A 16306-nucleotide genomic window follows, 5' to 3' on the forward strand; every position below is an offset into this window, starting at 1 on the left:
GTTTAACCAGAAAAAAATTATGAGACAGGAAAACCCAAATACTGCTGAGGTAATATTTGACAACATTAAATAATTGCTGTTATTTTGGGTGTGATAATAGTTTTGTGGATTTTTAAAAATGTTCTTAATTTTTAGATACATACTGAAATATCTATAGACAAAATGATTAATTTGGAATTTGCTTCAAAATAATGGGGAGACATACAGTGGATAGAGGAAAGATGAAAACAGATTGGTAATGAGTTGTTTATTATTGAAGCTGGGTGATGAGAACGTAGAAATTTGTTGTTATTCTTTTTCATGTAATGGAAATTTTCAAAATAAAAAGGGAAGACAGAATATACCAATTCTTGTCAGGCTCTATCCCTGACTCACTGTGTGTGACCCCCCTCTTTCTGCTAGGGCCCCTAATGAAAATTAAGGATGATAATACCAGTGTGTGAATAAAGTGAAGACGTGTAATAACACCCAACCAAAGGCTTTGGCTCCATCTTGCTTAACAAGGCTAGAGATTCCATGTGATCCCAAAGAAAATCCTCTAATCAACTCAGGGTACAAGAAACCAACTGTAGACAATGTGGATCCCCAGAGCTATACAGAGAGGTACCTGTGGTGGAAATCTGCCTTCCTATCACTCAATCAGTATGCCCTATAGCAATGTGGGATATTCCCAGACAGCCTGTGGTTAGGTGCCAAAAGACAATGAACACATGCTTTGAGGAAAGAAAAATTCAGTGGAAGAGACACTTACATCGAGGTCTTCATTCTACACTGATTGTTTTATCCGGTAAACCCCTACTTTTTAATACCGCTCCTAAAGGTTCCATCCCCAAAGCTGGAAATGGATATGGGTGGGGCAGAAAAGGGGAGGAGTGCCTAGTTTCCCAAAAGGAAGGACGCTGAAGGCCCAGAGTATGTGACTAGGAGGTCACCACTGCCTTCTCTGTCCCATCCCCACCTTACCCGACTCAATAGCACGAGTCTCCAAGCACACAGGACGTTTGGATTCAAGGGGGAGGGGATGAAATGGGGGAGGGGATGAAATGGGGGCGGGGCTACAAGCTATAGGAACCTACGGATGGGGACGCAGAAGTTCACATACCCTCCAGCCCTCCCATCTTCAACTTGACATTGAAACTTAAGAGATCTAGAGACTTCTAATACCCTCTCCTTGTACATACTGGGCCCACACTAGAGTCCCACCGGACAATGGTTGGAGCTGTCTTCGTTTCCTTCAGAAACTTACCTGTGGATCCTGAGCAACCCAAAATCATGGGATCTTTAAGCATTTGAGGGAAATCTACTTCCTGGATCTCTGGGAATCCCAGTTACCTCTACCCATAGCTCCCATCCCCAGTCTCTGGTTCAGTCTCCTTTTGGAAGTACTTTAGCTACAGAGTCCCTCGCACAAGTTCCAGTAGACCCACCCAGTTATCATCTGCTAGGCAAATTCATCTGACTTATCCCCATGGTAAAACCATCAGTGATGACTCTTATTAAGTAACTATGAGATCCTTGGTGGGCTCAGCAATACAACTTAGTCGTTCCCCAAAGCGTGCACTGACTTACAGATGCACCTAGATACAACAGTGTTGGAACCCCTGGTACAAACTTTTTAAAAATAAGTTTTAGGGTAGGCACAGTGGGACACACCTATAATCCCAGCAGCTTGGGAGGCTTAGGCAGAAGGATCACAAGTTCAAGACCAGCCTCAGCAACTTAGCAAGGCCCTAAACAATTTAGTGAAACATGTCTCAAAATAAAAAATCGACTGGGGATGTGGCTCAGTGTTTAAGCACCCTGAGTTCAATCCCTGGTGCTAATAAACAAATAAATGAGTTTCAGAACTGTGATAGGATTGCCATTCTCAGTAGCAAGAGTATTAATACCTTTCCCATCTTTGTTGAAGCCATTACTTCCCAGGTTTTCCTTGACTAAAGACAAGACACTGGATAAGGCAAGTTTTGTAATCTAGCAGCTGGATTTGCCAGGGAAAGGGGAGGGCAGGAATGTGGGGCTAAACATTTAGCTCTAGAAAGAATGGAGGCGTTATGAAGGGAAGACCGAACACCTGAAACATCTATAGAAAAACAAAATCTCACACTCAGCACTTGGGAGTTCCAATGGACTTATTTATTGACCAACAGTACTACTCTTCCATCTTCATTCCCGAGACCAGCAAACCAGAAGCAGCAGGTTTAGCAGGCAAAGCCAATAGTGTATATGAATTATGCATGGGTGTGTGTGTGTGTGTCGAAGAAGGGGCTGGGAAAAACACAATGACAGTGGTAACCAGAGAAGATGGGACCCAGAAGAGGAGCTACAAAGCCAGGCCACATTTGCCTCTCAAATAATGCCCCTCCCCCATGGACATTGACAGTAGCAAAATGTCATGAAGAGTTGCCTGTAATTATCTATTTTGAAAGACATGTGATGCCAGGCTAAATGAACACAGGAAGTGAGAAGATGAGTTGATCATCACTTTGTTTCACCATCTTGTAGAATTTCCTCCTTTTGTACCTTTTCACTGGGCATTGGTTTGTCACTTAGGGGTGGAGATTTGGAGAATACCACAAGCCTGTCCTTACTCTTGTACTTGAAGGGAATCCCACTGGTGAGACAGTATACAAAGTATGTAGGGACTGGGAGGATGACAATGAGAAAAAGGATGATGACCAAGAATAGTCCCCATGATGGGTATTGTCGAAGCACTTCTTTTGACTGTGGAGAGATAGGAAAGGGGTTTAGGATATCAAAGTTCCCAGAAGTGAAAAGAAATGTGGCGGGGAAAGGTGGAAAGGGAACCAAGGCAGAAGACTAATGAGTCCTCAGGGAGTAGAATGTGATGACCAGGTCCTTCAGTCAAGAGGGGACTAAAAATCTGGCCCCACTCCCTGGGGCTCCTGGGTCTGGGGAGGGAGGCTCACACCAACTGAGTCCCAGGCCATGTAGGTCATAGACTTCATACTGAGGTCAACCAGGGTGGTCACAAACAGGATTAGCAGCACAACTGGAGAAACATAGCACCACAGCCTACCGCAGATGGAGGGAATGGGGAAGCCCAACAGGACAGCCATGTCTGCAAGGAACCTGTGGAAGAACAAAAAAGAAAAAAAGGGTGGTGGCCCAGTCAGGCCTTCCTCCACCATGGGGGCAAGGCCAGCCCAACTTTAGCGTATTTCAAATATTCTATCCCACTTCTAATCCCCTGCTTATTTCAAATCTCATCCTCTTTTGTCCTCTAAGAAGTATCTGTCCTCCATCCCAAACCAAGAACTTTTCAAACACCCCTCTACTGTTCAAGCAACTTCCATGTCCTACCAGGATAAAAGCCACATCCCTTTCATTTACCCCACAAATATGTGCCAGAAAATCTTCTAGATGCTGGATACCCAGAAATGAACAACACAAACAAAAAAAAAAAAAAAAAAAAAAAAAAAAAAAAAAAATTAATGAAACAATTGGCCCTTAAGAGAACTTACCCTAGTTTCTTCTAGTAACAAAGCTAGCCTCCTTTAGTATATACTCTCAATCTCAATAAATATACAGGTAAGGCCCTTTGGCCTAGAATGCCAATCTTCCTTTCTCTGCCTATTCATCTATTCAGACTCTGCTCAAGCATCCTCCCTTCTAGAACACCTTTCCTAAGTCTCCAGTTTTCCTTAAGACTTAAAACCACCTACACTCTTTAAAGAGTGCTTCCAGTTACCTCCACTGTGGACTTAACAACTCCTACTGGAATTGTCTGTTTATATCCCCTTTGGTCTCTGTGCTCTTTGAGAAGAGGAGCTCAACCTCATTCATTTATATCCTGGTACAATGCTTTTCTGTCTCAAGGAATATTTGTTGAATGAGTTAATAAGTGAGTGAACTAACTCCAAGAATTACTATCATCGGCAAATGTCATTCCCAAACCTTGCACTTCAAGGTTCCACGTGTCAGCCTCAGGAGTCCCTTGTACTTTGTTTCGACTGTTCTTCTCTTCCATCCCATAGTTATGTCTTCTAGGCCCCAGTCCCTGATTATCTTGTCCCCTTTCCCTGTAGCTTTACCTTCCAAAATCAGACCACTTCTCTCAAACTATACCTTTAGCACCCTAACCCAGCCATTGTTAGTTCTTACTTGGACTATTACATAGCTCCCAGTTCTTTTCCTTGTTTTCACTTGATTATTCAGTCTATCCTCCTCCACACATTATAGATATCATTTTATTTACTTTTAGTTTTTAAGTTTTGGTACCAGGGATTAAACCCAGAGGCAATTAACCACTGAGTCACATTCTCAGTTCTTTTTATTTATTTATTTTGAGACAGGATCTTCCTAAGTTGCTTAGGACCTCACTAAGTTGCTGAGGTTGGTCTTGAACTTTGCAATCTTCCTGCCTCAGCCTCCCAAGTTGCTGGGATTATAGGTGTATACCACCACACCCAGTCATAGATCTCTTTTTAAAAAATAAATCTAATAATGTTAGTGCCCTACTCAACGCCTTCCAATGCTTCATATTTTATTCTGCATAAAATGGCAAGTCCTGTCATAGCTTACAAGGTCCTCATGATCTTGCTCCTGTTACCTCGCTGGTCTCATCTCTTAACATTCTATTCTAGCCTCTCTGACCTCCTTTTCCACAAAAACTTGAAGCATGATGCTTCCTCAGGCCTTGGTATTTATTGTTTCCCTGCCTGGAATACTCTTTCTCAAAACCTTGTCATGGTTCCTACCCTCATTTCACTCAGGAGTCTACTCACATGTCATCTTACATTGCAGGAAAGGGAAAGGTGTTCCCTGCAGTCCTATCTGAATTTGTGCTCACATGCATTCCTACTCTGGATCATCTTACCTTATCCTTTGATTATCCTTTGATTATCTAGATAATACTAGATAGCACTAGAATGTAAGTTCTGTGAGGACAGGGAAGTTTGTTTTATTCAATGTGTATCCCTGGTAACTAAAACAGTGTCTGATGCACATGAAGGACTCAAAAGATATGTTAAATGAAAAAATGAACAATTTCTCAGAAGACCCTGAAATTAAGGATCCCTATGTCACTCTAGTTGGGTGAGAGCAAAGGCAACCAGAAGGGGGTCCACCTTCCCTACAGACCCACACTATATAGGAGTCTAGGGCTAGGACATCACCTGGTGGCCTCATAAGCCCAGGCTACAGTAATGTTTTCACATATGACGATGAAGAAGATGGGGAGAACTGTCCAGTATTCACTCAGCAGTCTCATGAAGTAGATGCCTGGAGGTCGAGTGAAGAAGAGGCCACACAGGTACAGGAGCATAGAGATACCCACTGGAGGAAACATGGGGTCTAAATCAAGATCAAAGGTCTTGCTAGATGACAAGGGCTAAAAGGTGGTCATAGACCAGGACTGGATAAGTCTCAATGGAGTCAGGGTCATGGGTGGGAATAGGAACATAGGTCAGAGTACCTGTGAGCAGTGTTGTATGTTTTCTGAGGGAAGAAAAGGTGTCCTGGAGTGGGATAATGATGCCCTGCATGAATCCTACCATGACACCCAGCTCCCGAAACAGCAAGAACAGGAAGAAGAGGAGAGACCAAAAGGCAGACCAGGGAAGAAATGATGTGTATTCAGCAAAGGCCACAAACGCAAAGTTCTGGTTCTCATTAATCTGCAAGGAGAAAAAGGGCAGAAGTTAGTGTCCTTGAACTTAACAGTGACCATAAAAATAGAGAAAGATATGTTCTGCCTTTTCTGGAAAACTGCCTGAAATCCCTGAATCACTGAGAAAATCAGATCTCCAAGCTAACCCTCTAACATGGAAAACCAATCCACCTAGCATTACCGATAGACAAGTGTTTGTGAGCCATAGTTCTTTGCATTAACAGGGCTGCAGGTTATCTTGGTGCTTCTGGGTTTTTTTTTTTTTTCTGGTGTTAATAAAAGCTGAAATTCTGCTGTGCAGAAGGCTTTGAAGAACATATGCCATGCCTTCAAATATCTCTACTGACCTGCAAAAACTGATCCTTGATGTTGCACTCAGGTACATAGCTGAGGACCATGTTCTTGACATCCTGGGGAAGGCTGTTGAGCCAGGTGTTATAGATGGAGGCTGGGTTATCCCGCAGATCAGCAGGGGGAGAAGCCTCAGGAGGCAATTTCCCCAGTTTTATCAGCTTTATGAGTGTTTCCACATTCCTAAGGATAGGGGATTGAATCAAATAGAATCCTTTGGCCCCTTAGGAGATGGAACTTCCCTTTTCCCTTGTCCTCCAGATGAGAAAGGTATTCACTAGCCTAGCATTACTGATCTAGGCAAGGTAGAGTCTGGGGTGAAACCAAAAGGCACCCAACTTCACAGCCATGAATTAGTTTGTGTGAGTCTGAAGAATTTTGACCAGAGTACATCCCAGGCTGTGAGGCAGTAGGCTCTCAAGTTCAAGTCTAACCTCAGTGACTTAGTGAGATTCTGTCTCAAAATAAAAAAAAATAAAGGGCTGGGAATGTGACTCAGTGGTAAAGTGCCCCTGGTTTGAACCTTCAGTATACCCCAAAAGGAAGGATGCAAAATATTTTTAATCTTCTTAAAATAATAAAAGAAAATGTTGACAGCCAGATGTGTTGGCACGTGCCTGTAAATCCCAGCAGCTCAGAAGGATAGATAGGAGGATCTCAAATTCAAAGTAATCCTCAGCAACTTAGAAAGGCCCTAAGAACTTAAAGAGACCCAGTATCAAAATAAAAAATAAAAGAAGGGCTGGGGGTGTGGCTCAGTGGTAAGTGCCCCTAGGTTCAATCCCAGGTACCAAAAAAAAATTTTTTTTGACAGGATAATAAGAAATTGTCAGATAAAAACTGAAGTACAGAAAAGAGCAGAAGGACTTCCAAAGACATTTTCAGACATTTTATCCTGAAGGCATATGCTAAATACATGAAACTGTACCTGCATTTTCCACTTTCATGACCTTTTAGATATAAAAGGGGGGCATAGAAACCAGATATCAAATGCCAGAGCCTGCCCAAATCAGAAAATCCCTCTTAAATCCAAAGGGTTACACCTTCAGTATAAAAATGACCTAGGAGCTTGCAGCCAGTCCTTCCACACAACAGGGAATGCAAGGAAAGTTGTTTCAGAAATGAGCAAAACAAGGGGAAATTTTTAGTTTCTGAATTGTTAAATTTGAAGCCCAATGTTTGCCTTGATTATCACCAAAGCTAAACCCAAGAACTGAGTTTCAAGCAGTCCCTTTCCAATGCCCCTACACACATCAAGTAGAAGGAAAAATCTTTCTGGAAGAATATGACTCGATCCTAGGCCTTTAAAAATTTCTACAGTGGTCCTCCAAGATAAACAAATAAGAAGAACACAGTCCAAGACAACCAGATACAGAAAAACAAAACACTTTGAGCAATAACCACCAGGAACAAGGCAGTAAAGATAAGATCTATGATAACTTCCAAATGTTAGAATTATCAAGGATTATATTAAAACTATATTAACAAATAGAAAATCTTTTTAGAAAATAAGAAACTATAAATTTATCATGAAGATTTTTAAAAACTAAACAGAACCTCTTGAAATAAAATAACTGTAATGCAAAATTCAGTGGTTATCATTACTTTCAGTCACAATGGAGTAACAGGGACCTGATTTACCCTACCATTGTAAACAACTCAACAGTTAAACAAAAATAACTATTTATAGATCTCAGATAACAGACACATAGCAGGACTTTGATTCCTGAAATAAAAAAGCAATTGACTGACATGTGTCATACAATTACCCTAGTTTTCTGCCTGATGGCACATTCTAGTCAGATTCTAGTCAGATGGCAGAACAGGAAGCAAGATTGCAAGGAAAAAGCTGCAACTGTGGCTCAGTGGTAGAGCGCTTGCCTAGCATGTGTGAGGTACTGGGTTTGATTCTCAGCACCACATATAAATAAATGAATAAAATAAAGGTCTATCTACATCTAAAAAAGCAATTTTTAAAAAGATTGCAAGAAAAGCACGGTGGTCTCAGTGAGAAGACAATGATGGTGTACAGGGAGGCCAAACCAGCTGGAAGGTGCAGGCAAGAATTCTGGAGGAGATATAGCTATGAGGAAATATTTCAGAAATTTTCAAAGACGTCTTCTTGAGTCTTTGCTGAATATTAAGATGTATGTGTATAGGGTGAACATCCCCAAGGGCATGTAAAGAGTAAATGGAGAACATCCAAGTTCTAAGTGAGTTATTCTGTAGAAATCCCAGAAGGGCCAAGTCTTAGCAGTAGAACTGAGCTACCTGGGGGGGAAAAAAGTCATCTCTAGATCCACTTTAATGAAACTTAAAAACCAGCCTCAAAAGGATCATTCAGGCATGGTGATATGCACCCGTAGTTCCAACTACTATAGAGGCTGAGGTGGGAGGAGTGCTTCAGTCCAGAAGTTTGAGGTCAGCCTGGATAACACAGGGTAACTCTATCTCAAAAAAAAAAAAAAAAAAAAAATCAAAATGTATCTTAAGTAATGTTACCTGCTAGAACAAAGTTCAACACTCATTAAAGGAAGGTGATAAAAATCAGACACTCATAAATGTAAAATTCACAAAGTTCATTCTTCAGGCAAAAGTTAATAAACAAATTAAGAAGGAAGAAAATGTAATTCATTATCAAGAGAAAAAAATCAGTGAATAACAGACTAATAAATGAGAGATGATGGCATCAGCAGTCAAGGATATTAAAACTATGTTAAGGCATTTAAAGAAGAACATCAAACTAATAAGTAAAGAAACTGAAGATATGAGAACCTATATAAGTTCTATAAACTAAAATACAATATCTGAAATGCAAAATTCTCCAGATGAGATTAACAGATTAGATACCAAAGAAGAAAAGGATCAATGAACTCGAAGAAATAGTAACAGCAACTTAGCAAGGCCCTAATCAATTTAGTGAGACCTTGTCTCAAAATACAAAAAAGAGCTGGGATGTGTCTCTGGGTTAAGTGCCTCTGGGTTCAATCCATGGTACCAAAAAAAAGAAAAAAATAATAGTAGAAATGGTCCAAAAGGCAATATGGAGATCAAAAAATAATGAAAAAAAGAGGACAGATACCTGTGTAAAAATCACAAGCATTCTAAAATAAGTTTAGCTGGATTCCCAGAAAAGGATAGGATAAAAATATTTGGAAAAAAAAATACTGATTTGAAATTTCCTAAATTGATGAAGACTGTAAATCCCCAGTTTACAAGAAGCTCAATAAATCCCAAGCAGGATAAACAGAAAGAAAAATGAAACAAGACATATGATAGTAAAATTTCTGAAAAACAGTACAAAAAAAAGAGTCTTAATAGCAGCCTGAGAATGTTTACCTTAGAGTACAACAAAGAAGGGAATGTCTAAAGGAAAGCATTCGGAAACAAAGCACTAAGACAAGAAATTATATCTATCATTACAGTGATGAAATGGAAAAACTGTCAAACCAAAATTCTACACTGAAATAGTCTTTCATAACTGAATACTTCAAATATTCATAAGATTGTATTTTTTAAGCTCAGCATAATGGTACACACCTGTAAACCCAGCAGCTCCAGAGGTTAAGAAGAGGATCAAAAGTTCAAGACCAGCCTGAGCAACTTGGCAAGACCCTGTCTCAAAAAGAAGAAAAAAAAAAAAGTTGAGGATGTGGCTCAGTGATTAAACACCTCTGGGTTAAATTTCCAGTCCCCCCCCCCCCCAACAAAAGAAAAAAACAGAAAAAAAGAATATATTTTTATAACTGAAAACAAAGTAAAGACTTTCAGATACTTTTCAGATACACTCAAGTTGAGAGTTCACTGTCAGTAGACCTTCACTACAGAAAGTCTTAAAGTTCTTAGAAAGGAAGATACAGATGGAAACTTGAATCTACACAAAGAAATGAATACTGCCATAAATGGTAAATATTTGGGTAAATATGAGACATTTTTCTCATTTAAAATTTTTATTTAAAATACATTATTTAAAGCAAAAATAATGCATTATATTTATAATGTTCTGAGAAGAAAAATGTACAGCAACGATAATAGAAAGTACGAGAGGGAGTGAATGTATATTGTCATAATCATCTTAAATTCTATATGAAATTACCTTAAATAAGTCTCTGATGTGTTAAAGAAGTGTACTGCAAACTCTATAGCAACCACTAAACACATAAAACAAAGAGGTGTAGTAAATAAACCAAGAACAAATATTAAAAGGAATCTGAAAGTTAAAATAAGGACTGGGAACATAGGTCAGTGGTAGAACAATTGCCTAGTCTAGCATGCATGAGGCGCTAGACTCAAGTGCTGCAAAAAAGAAAGAAAAAAGAAACAAAAATCCTCAATCTATTTAGGAAACGAAGAATAACGTAACAAAGGAGAGATGGGACAAAAGAAAAGTAGCAGCAAGAGGGGAAGCATATAACCAATCTTACTGATAATTAAAATAAATAAAAATTACCTAAGCATTCAATTATCATACTGATTTTTAAAAGTAAGAAACAGGGCTGGGGAGATAGCTCAGTTGATAGAGTGCTTGTCTCACAAGCACAAGGCCCTGGGTTCAAGCCCCAGCACCGCAAAAAAAAAAAAGTAAGAAACAACTATGCTGGCTGTAAGAACACATTCTAACTATGGATGGATGGATTAAAAGCAAATGGAATGGAAGGCTGGGGATGTAGTTCAGTGGTAAAGCACTTGCCTGGCATGTATGAGGCCCTAGGTTCCATCCCCAGGATAAACAGAAAGAAAAATGAAACAAGACATATGATAGTAAAATTTCTGAAAAACAGTACAGAAGAAAGAGTCTTAATAGCAGCCTGAGAATGTTACCAGCACTGCCAAAAAAATAAAAAATAAAAAAAAGTAAATGGAATGGAAAATATATGCCACACAAACACAAATCACAAGTAATCACAAATAAGTGGTTATATTCAGACAAAGTAGACTTCAAACAATAAACACCAAGGATGAAGAGAGAGATATTCCATAAGCAAAAACAGGACAAAACAGGTCAATCATCTGTCATAAAGATATAACAATTCCAATGTGTATATAACAGTAACGGAGATTCAAATCAGTAAAGCAAAAATGGACAGAACAGAGAAAGAAAAAAAAGAGACAAATCCACATTGATAGTTGGGTGTCGACACTCTTCTTTCAGTAACTGAAAGGACAAGTAGACAAAATATTCCATACATGGACTTAAACAACAAACATCAAAAATATTGATCTAACTGGCATTTATAGGACACTCCATCCAACAATTGCAGGATGTATGTTCTTCTAAAGTACTCATGGAATATTCCCCAAGATAGACAATACACTGAGTCATAAAGTAAAATAAAGGAATTGTAACTATTTTCTGTAATAACATCAATATGATGATGATGATGATGAAGAACAACAACAACTGGAGTTGAACTCGGGTGCTTTACCACTTAGCTACATTCCCTAGTCTTTTATCTTATAATATTTTATCTTATCTTACTTTGAGACAGGGTCTCACCAGGTTGCTTAGGGCCTCACTAAGTTGGTGAGGCTGGCCTTAAACTTGTTATTCTGTCTTAGCCCCAAGTGGCTGGGATTACAGGTATGCACCATCATACCCAGTAATAATGGCACTGAATTTTAAATCATTTATAACAACAAAAGAGTTAAAACCCAAATACTGGGAAAAATTTTAAAATACTTCTAAATAACCAAAGGGCAAAGAAGAAATTAGAAGAAAAAAGTACTTATTTTGCTTATTTTTGTGTGTGTGGTTCCATGGACTGAACTCAGGGGCACTTGACCACTAAGCCACATTCCCAGCCCTATTTTGTATTTTATTTAGAAACAGGGTCTCACTGAGTTGCTTAGGACCTCACTAAGTTGCTGAGGCTGGCTTTGAACTTGCAATCCTCCTGCCTCAGCCTCCAGAGCCACTGGGTGTGTGCCACTGCATCCAGCTAATACTTATTTTGTATCAAAATTTATGGGATGTACTTAAGGTGATAAGAATATTATGGTGATAGATATCTAAACAAGAAAATCATGGTTGGATATACAATCGTTTCAATAATTATGTAATAAAAATGTAACCAAATCTCAGCACAGATTCATAAAAATTCACAGAAAACTAGGAACAGAATGGAAGTTCTTCAACCTGATAAAAGATACCTAGGGGGAATTTCAACAATACACGTACAGGTACTTCCCTCTGAGAATAGCAAAATGCAAACATATCCTACTCCTACTCTTATCTAACAGACTTGGAGATTATAGCCAATCCTATAAAGCAAAATTTAATTTAAATAATTTTTAAAAGATTAGAAAGAAGTTTTTTTTTCTTTTGCCAAGCATGATCATGTATGTATGAAAACTTCAAGTTACAAGAATCAATAAATGAGTCTAGCAAGATCCGTACACACAAATCTATTGTACTTCAATATACTAAAATTAGCAGAAAGAAACAAGTTTAAACCACTGTGGCACATGCCTGAAATCCCAGCAAATGGGGAGGTTGAAGCAGAACTACAAATTTGAGGCCAGCCTCTGCAACTTAACAAGGCCCTGTCTCGAAATAAAAAATAAAAAGGACTGGGGATATAGCTCAGTGATAAAGTGCCCCTGGGTTCAATCCCCAGAACTCTCTCCCCAAAAGGAACAAACTTCTAAAACATTCAGTAATATAGATAAAAAAGAAATGAAACACTGTGCTAAGTAAAAGTCAGATATAAGAATGCATAGAAGTCGTCCGGGACCCCAGTTTCATAAGGTTGAGTTTCTGGAAAACTAGGCTAAACACACTAAGAAGGTTGGAATCTCAGTAAATAAGGGGCCTGCTCTGGTGCCTCCCTCGGGAAGATGGTGAAGAAAACTGAAATCAGCCAGCATGCCAAGTACACTTGCTCCTTCTGTGGCAAAACCAAGATAAAGAGACGGGCTGTGGGGATCTGGCACTGTGGTTCCTGCATGAAAACACTGGCTGGTGGTGCCTGGACCTACACCACCACTTCTGCCATCACAGTCAAGCCTGCAGTCAGAAGGCTGAGGGAACTGGCACTTTCTACCATTTGAGACATCCCTGGCCTATAATAAATGAGTTAATTTATATGACGACAACAACAAAAAAAAGAATGCATACAGCAGAGCGTGGTGGCACATGCCTGTAATCCTAGCAGCTCAGGAGGCTGAGGCAGGAGGATCACGAGTTCAAAATCTTTTGGAATACTTTGTTCAGCCTCAGCAAAAGCAAGGTGCTAAGCAACTCAGTGAGAACCTGTCTCTAAATAAAATACAAAACAGGGGTGGGGATGAGGCTCACTGGTCAAGTGCCCCTGAGTTCAATCCCCAGTACTGGGGGGGAAAAAAAAGAATGCATAGAATATGGGACTGGGGCTGTTGCTCAGTGGTAGAGCAGGGTACTGGGTTTGATCTTCAGAACAACATAAAAATAAATAAGATATTCTGTCCATCTACAACTAAAAAATATTTTAAAAGAGGATGCATAGAATAGAATATGATTCCATTTACTGTATTAATGACATATCTAATCTATAGTATTAGAAAACATTAGTGATTGACTAGGGTTAGAGGTAAGGGAAACAGAAAATAGTGCCAGTTTATGAGACCTGGTGTGTATGGTGAACAGGTCTAATAAATAACATGAGAGAACTAATGAGACAGAAGCAATAATGTAAACAAATAATGGCTAAGAATTTCTGAAGCAAATGAAAAACAGTAATCTACAAATACAAGAAGCCAAAAGGAACTCAAGAAAATAAAAAGAATTCTCCCTTATATACATTATAATGAAATTATAGAAAGTCAAATGAACAATCTTAAAAGGTAAAAATACAGGTTACCTTCCTTCCAACTGACAGCTAAATCCTCAACAACCACAATTAAAGCTCTCAGAGAGTGGTCTCTCTTCAATATGTTGGGGTAAAAATGCCCTGTCACACTAGCAATCTATAGGTAGATACAACAGATTTCAAAACAGTGAAACAAAGATATTTTATTTTCAAAAGAGAAAAACAGGAAATTCTCATGAGCAGACCCTCACTGAAAAATCTGAAAGGATATTCTTCAAGTAGAAGGAAGTCATAAATGGAGGGCCTGGGTTACAAGAGAGACTAAAAAGAAAATAGTAAAATAGGAGGTAGGAAATCTAATCAAACTCTGCATAATAAAACAATGTAAGTTCCAGAAAAAAATATGAAATTAAAATACATGATAAAAAAGTTCACATGTAAGTTGAGAATGACTATAAATGTATATAAAGAGTTTTAGGGGCCTGGGGTTATGGCTCAATGGTAGAGCACTTGCCTAGCTTGTGTGAGGCACTGGGTAGGATTCTCAGCACCACATATAAAATAAATGGATACAATAAAGGTCTATCAACATCTAAAAGAATATTCTAAGAAAAAGATTTTTATGTCCCTTGTTTTAGAAAAGGGTACAGTACTGATTTCCTTTAGACATTGATAAATCAATAATGCCTACTGTAAATTCTAGGGTTGTTGTTTAATCGATGAGAGAACAGAAAAAAAGAGACTGAAGTCTATTGAAGCCTTGGGTTCAATACCCAGCACCAAAATGATATAAAATAAAATAATGAGAGTGCCTACTTTCTCATCAGAATGGGTTGTCAAGCTTTTAAACTTTTGTGCCTTGATAAATGAAAAACAGTATTTTAAGTTGTTGAGTGAATTTGAATTTTACTAAGCAGTAATACTCAGCTTTCCCTTCCCCCAACTTCTGGCAACCTCTAATCTACTTTTTCTGTCTACTATATTCATCTATTCTAAATATTTCATGGACATACAATATTTATCTTTTTTTGGTCTGGCTTATTTCACTTAGAATGTTTTCAAGATTCATTCAAGTTACAACATATCAGAATGTAATTCCTTTTTATGGGTGAGTAACCCATTGTGTATATGTACTGCATTTTGTTTATCCATTCATTTTTTGATGAAAATTTGGGTTGTTTTCACCTTTGGCTATTATAAACAATGCTGCTATAAACATTCACATATCTCTTTGATATGTGATAAAGAATTTCTTTCAACAAGTATCTGTTCAAGTTACTTTTTAATTCTTAGGAATGGAATTGCTGGGTCAACAAAGTATTTAACTTTTTGAGGACTGCTAAACTGCACAGTAGTTTTACCATTTCATACCACAACCAGCAATATACAAGGATTCCAATTTCTCCATTTTCACCAAAACTTTTCTTTTTTAAAAAAAACTATAGCCAACCTAGTAGATGTGAAGTGGTATCTCACTGTGGCTCTGATTTGCATTTCTCTAATAACTAATGATATTGAACATGTTTTCATGTGTTTACAGTTCATTTGTGTATATTCTTTGAAGAACAGTCTTTTTGAATACTTTGTTCATTTTAAAGATCGGATTGTCTTTATATATATCCCAGATCTTGTCAAATGTATGATTTGCAAATATTTTCTCCCATACTTTAGGTTGTCTTTTTACTCTCTTCATAGTGTTGTTTGATGAATCCAATTTATCTATTTTTCTTTTGTTTGCCTGTGCTTTTAGTGTTTGTTTGCTTTTGGAGTGCTGGGGATTGAGCCCAAGGCCACCTCTATCACAGAGCTACATTTCCCTGCCCTTTTTAAGTTTTATTTTGAGACAGGGTTTTGCTACTTGCCCAGACTGACCCCAAACTTGTAGTCCTGCCCATCTTGAAAAAGAAGAAAACTTGAAGGCTCACACATCCTAATTTCAAAATTTATTACAAAATAACCGTAATAAAAACAGTATGGTACTGGTTTGAGGACATCACATAAACCAATGAAACAGAATAAAGAGCCAGAAATAAACCCTCATGTCTGTGGCCAGTTAATTTTCAAGGAGGATGCCAAGACCACTGAATTGGGAAAAAAAAAGTTTCAACAAAAGGTGCTAAGATAACTAGCTTTCTACCCACAAAAGAATGAATTTTAACCCTTAAATTGCACCCCATGCAAAAAAGGAATTCAAAATTCATCAAAAGGCTAAATTTAAGAGCTGAAACTATTTTTCAACTCAGAAGGGCACATAGGGGCAAATATTCAGGACCATTGATTTGGCAATGGTTTCAAAAACATGACACAAAACTAGGCACAATGACACACACCTATAATCTCATCTCGTCTCTGGAAGGCCTTATCTGACTGCTGAGACAGAAATTAATGGCTCTGTCCTCTGTAGTGATTTTCTACCACTATTACTACCAGTTATCACAGTGTGACTGTCTTAGCATCTACTTCCTTTCTCTTTCTCCTTCTCCCTCCAAAACTGAAACCTAAATGAAAACAAGAAATGTTGGCTGATTCAAGTCTCTGT

General features: G+C 38.4%; 1 protein-coding gene across 1 annotated transcript in view; it reads right to left on the reverse strand.

The window, feature by feature from the left end:
* Positions 1-1830: 1830 nt before the first annotated feature.
* SLC6A16 (solute carrier family 6 member 16) overlaps positions 1831-16306 on the reverse strand; it is a 37452-nt gene continuing 22976 nt past the window's right edge. Inside the window, exons 10-14 of the mRNA XM_079118710.1 lie at positions 5977-6111; positions 5435-5636; positions 5136-5295; positions 2928-3090; positions 1831-2721 (exon numbers count right to left, since the gene is read on the reverse strand). Of these exons, the coding sequence (XP_078974836.1) occupies positions 2479-2721; positions 2928-3090; positions 5136-5295; positions 5435-5636; positions 5977-6111 (903 nt within the window). The 3' untranslated portion in view covers positions 1831-2478. The remainder of the gene's footprint in view (positions 2722-2927; positions 3091-5135; positions 5296-5434; positions 5637-5976; positions 6112-16306) is intronic.

This window comes from Sciurus vulgaris, assembly GCF_902686455.1.
Source record: "Sciurus vulgaris genome assembly, chromosome: 17".
In the NCBI taxonomy this organism is placed as follows: domain Eukaryota; kingdom Metazoa; phylum Chordata; class Mammalia; order Rodentia; family Sciuridae; genus Sciurus; species Sciurus vulgaris.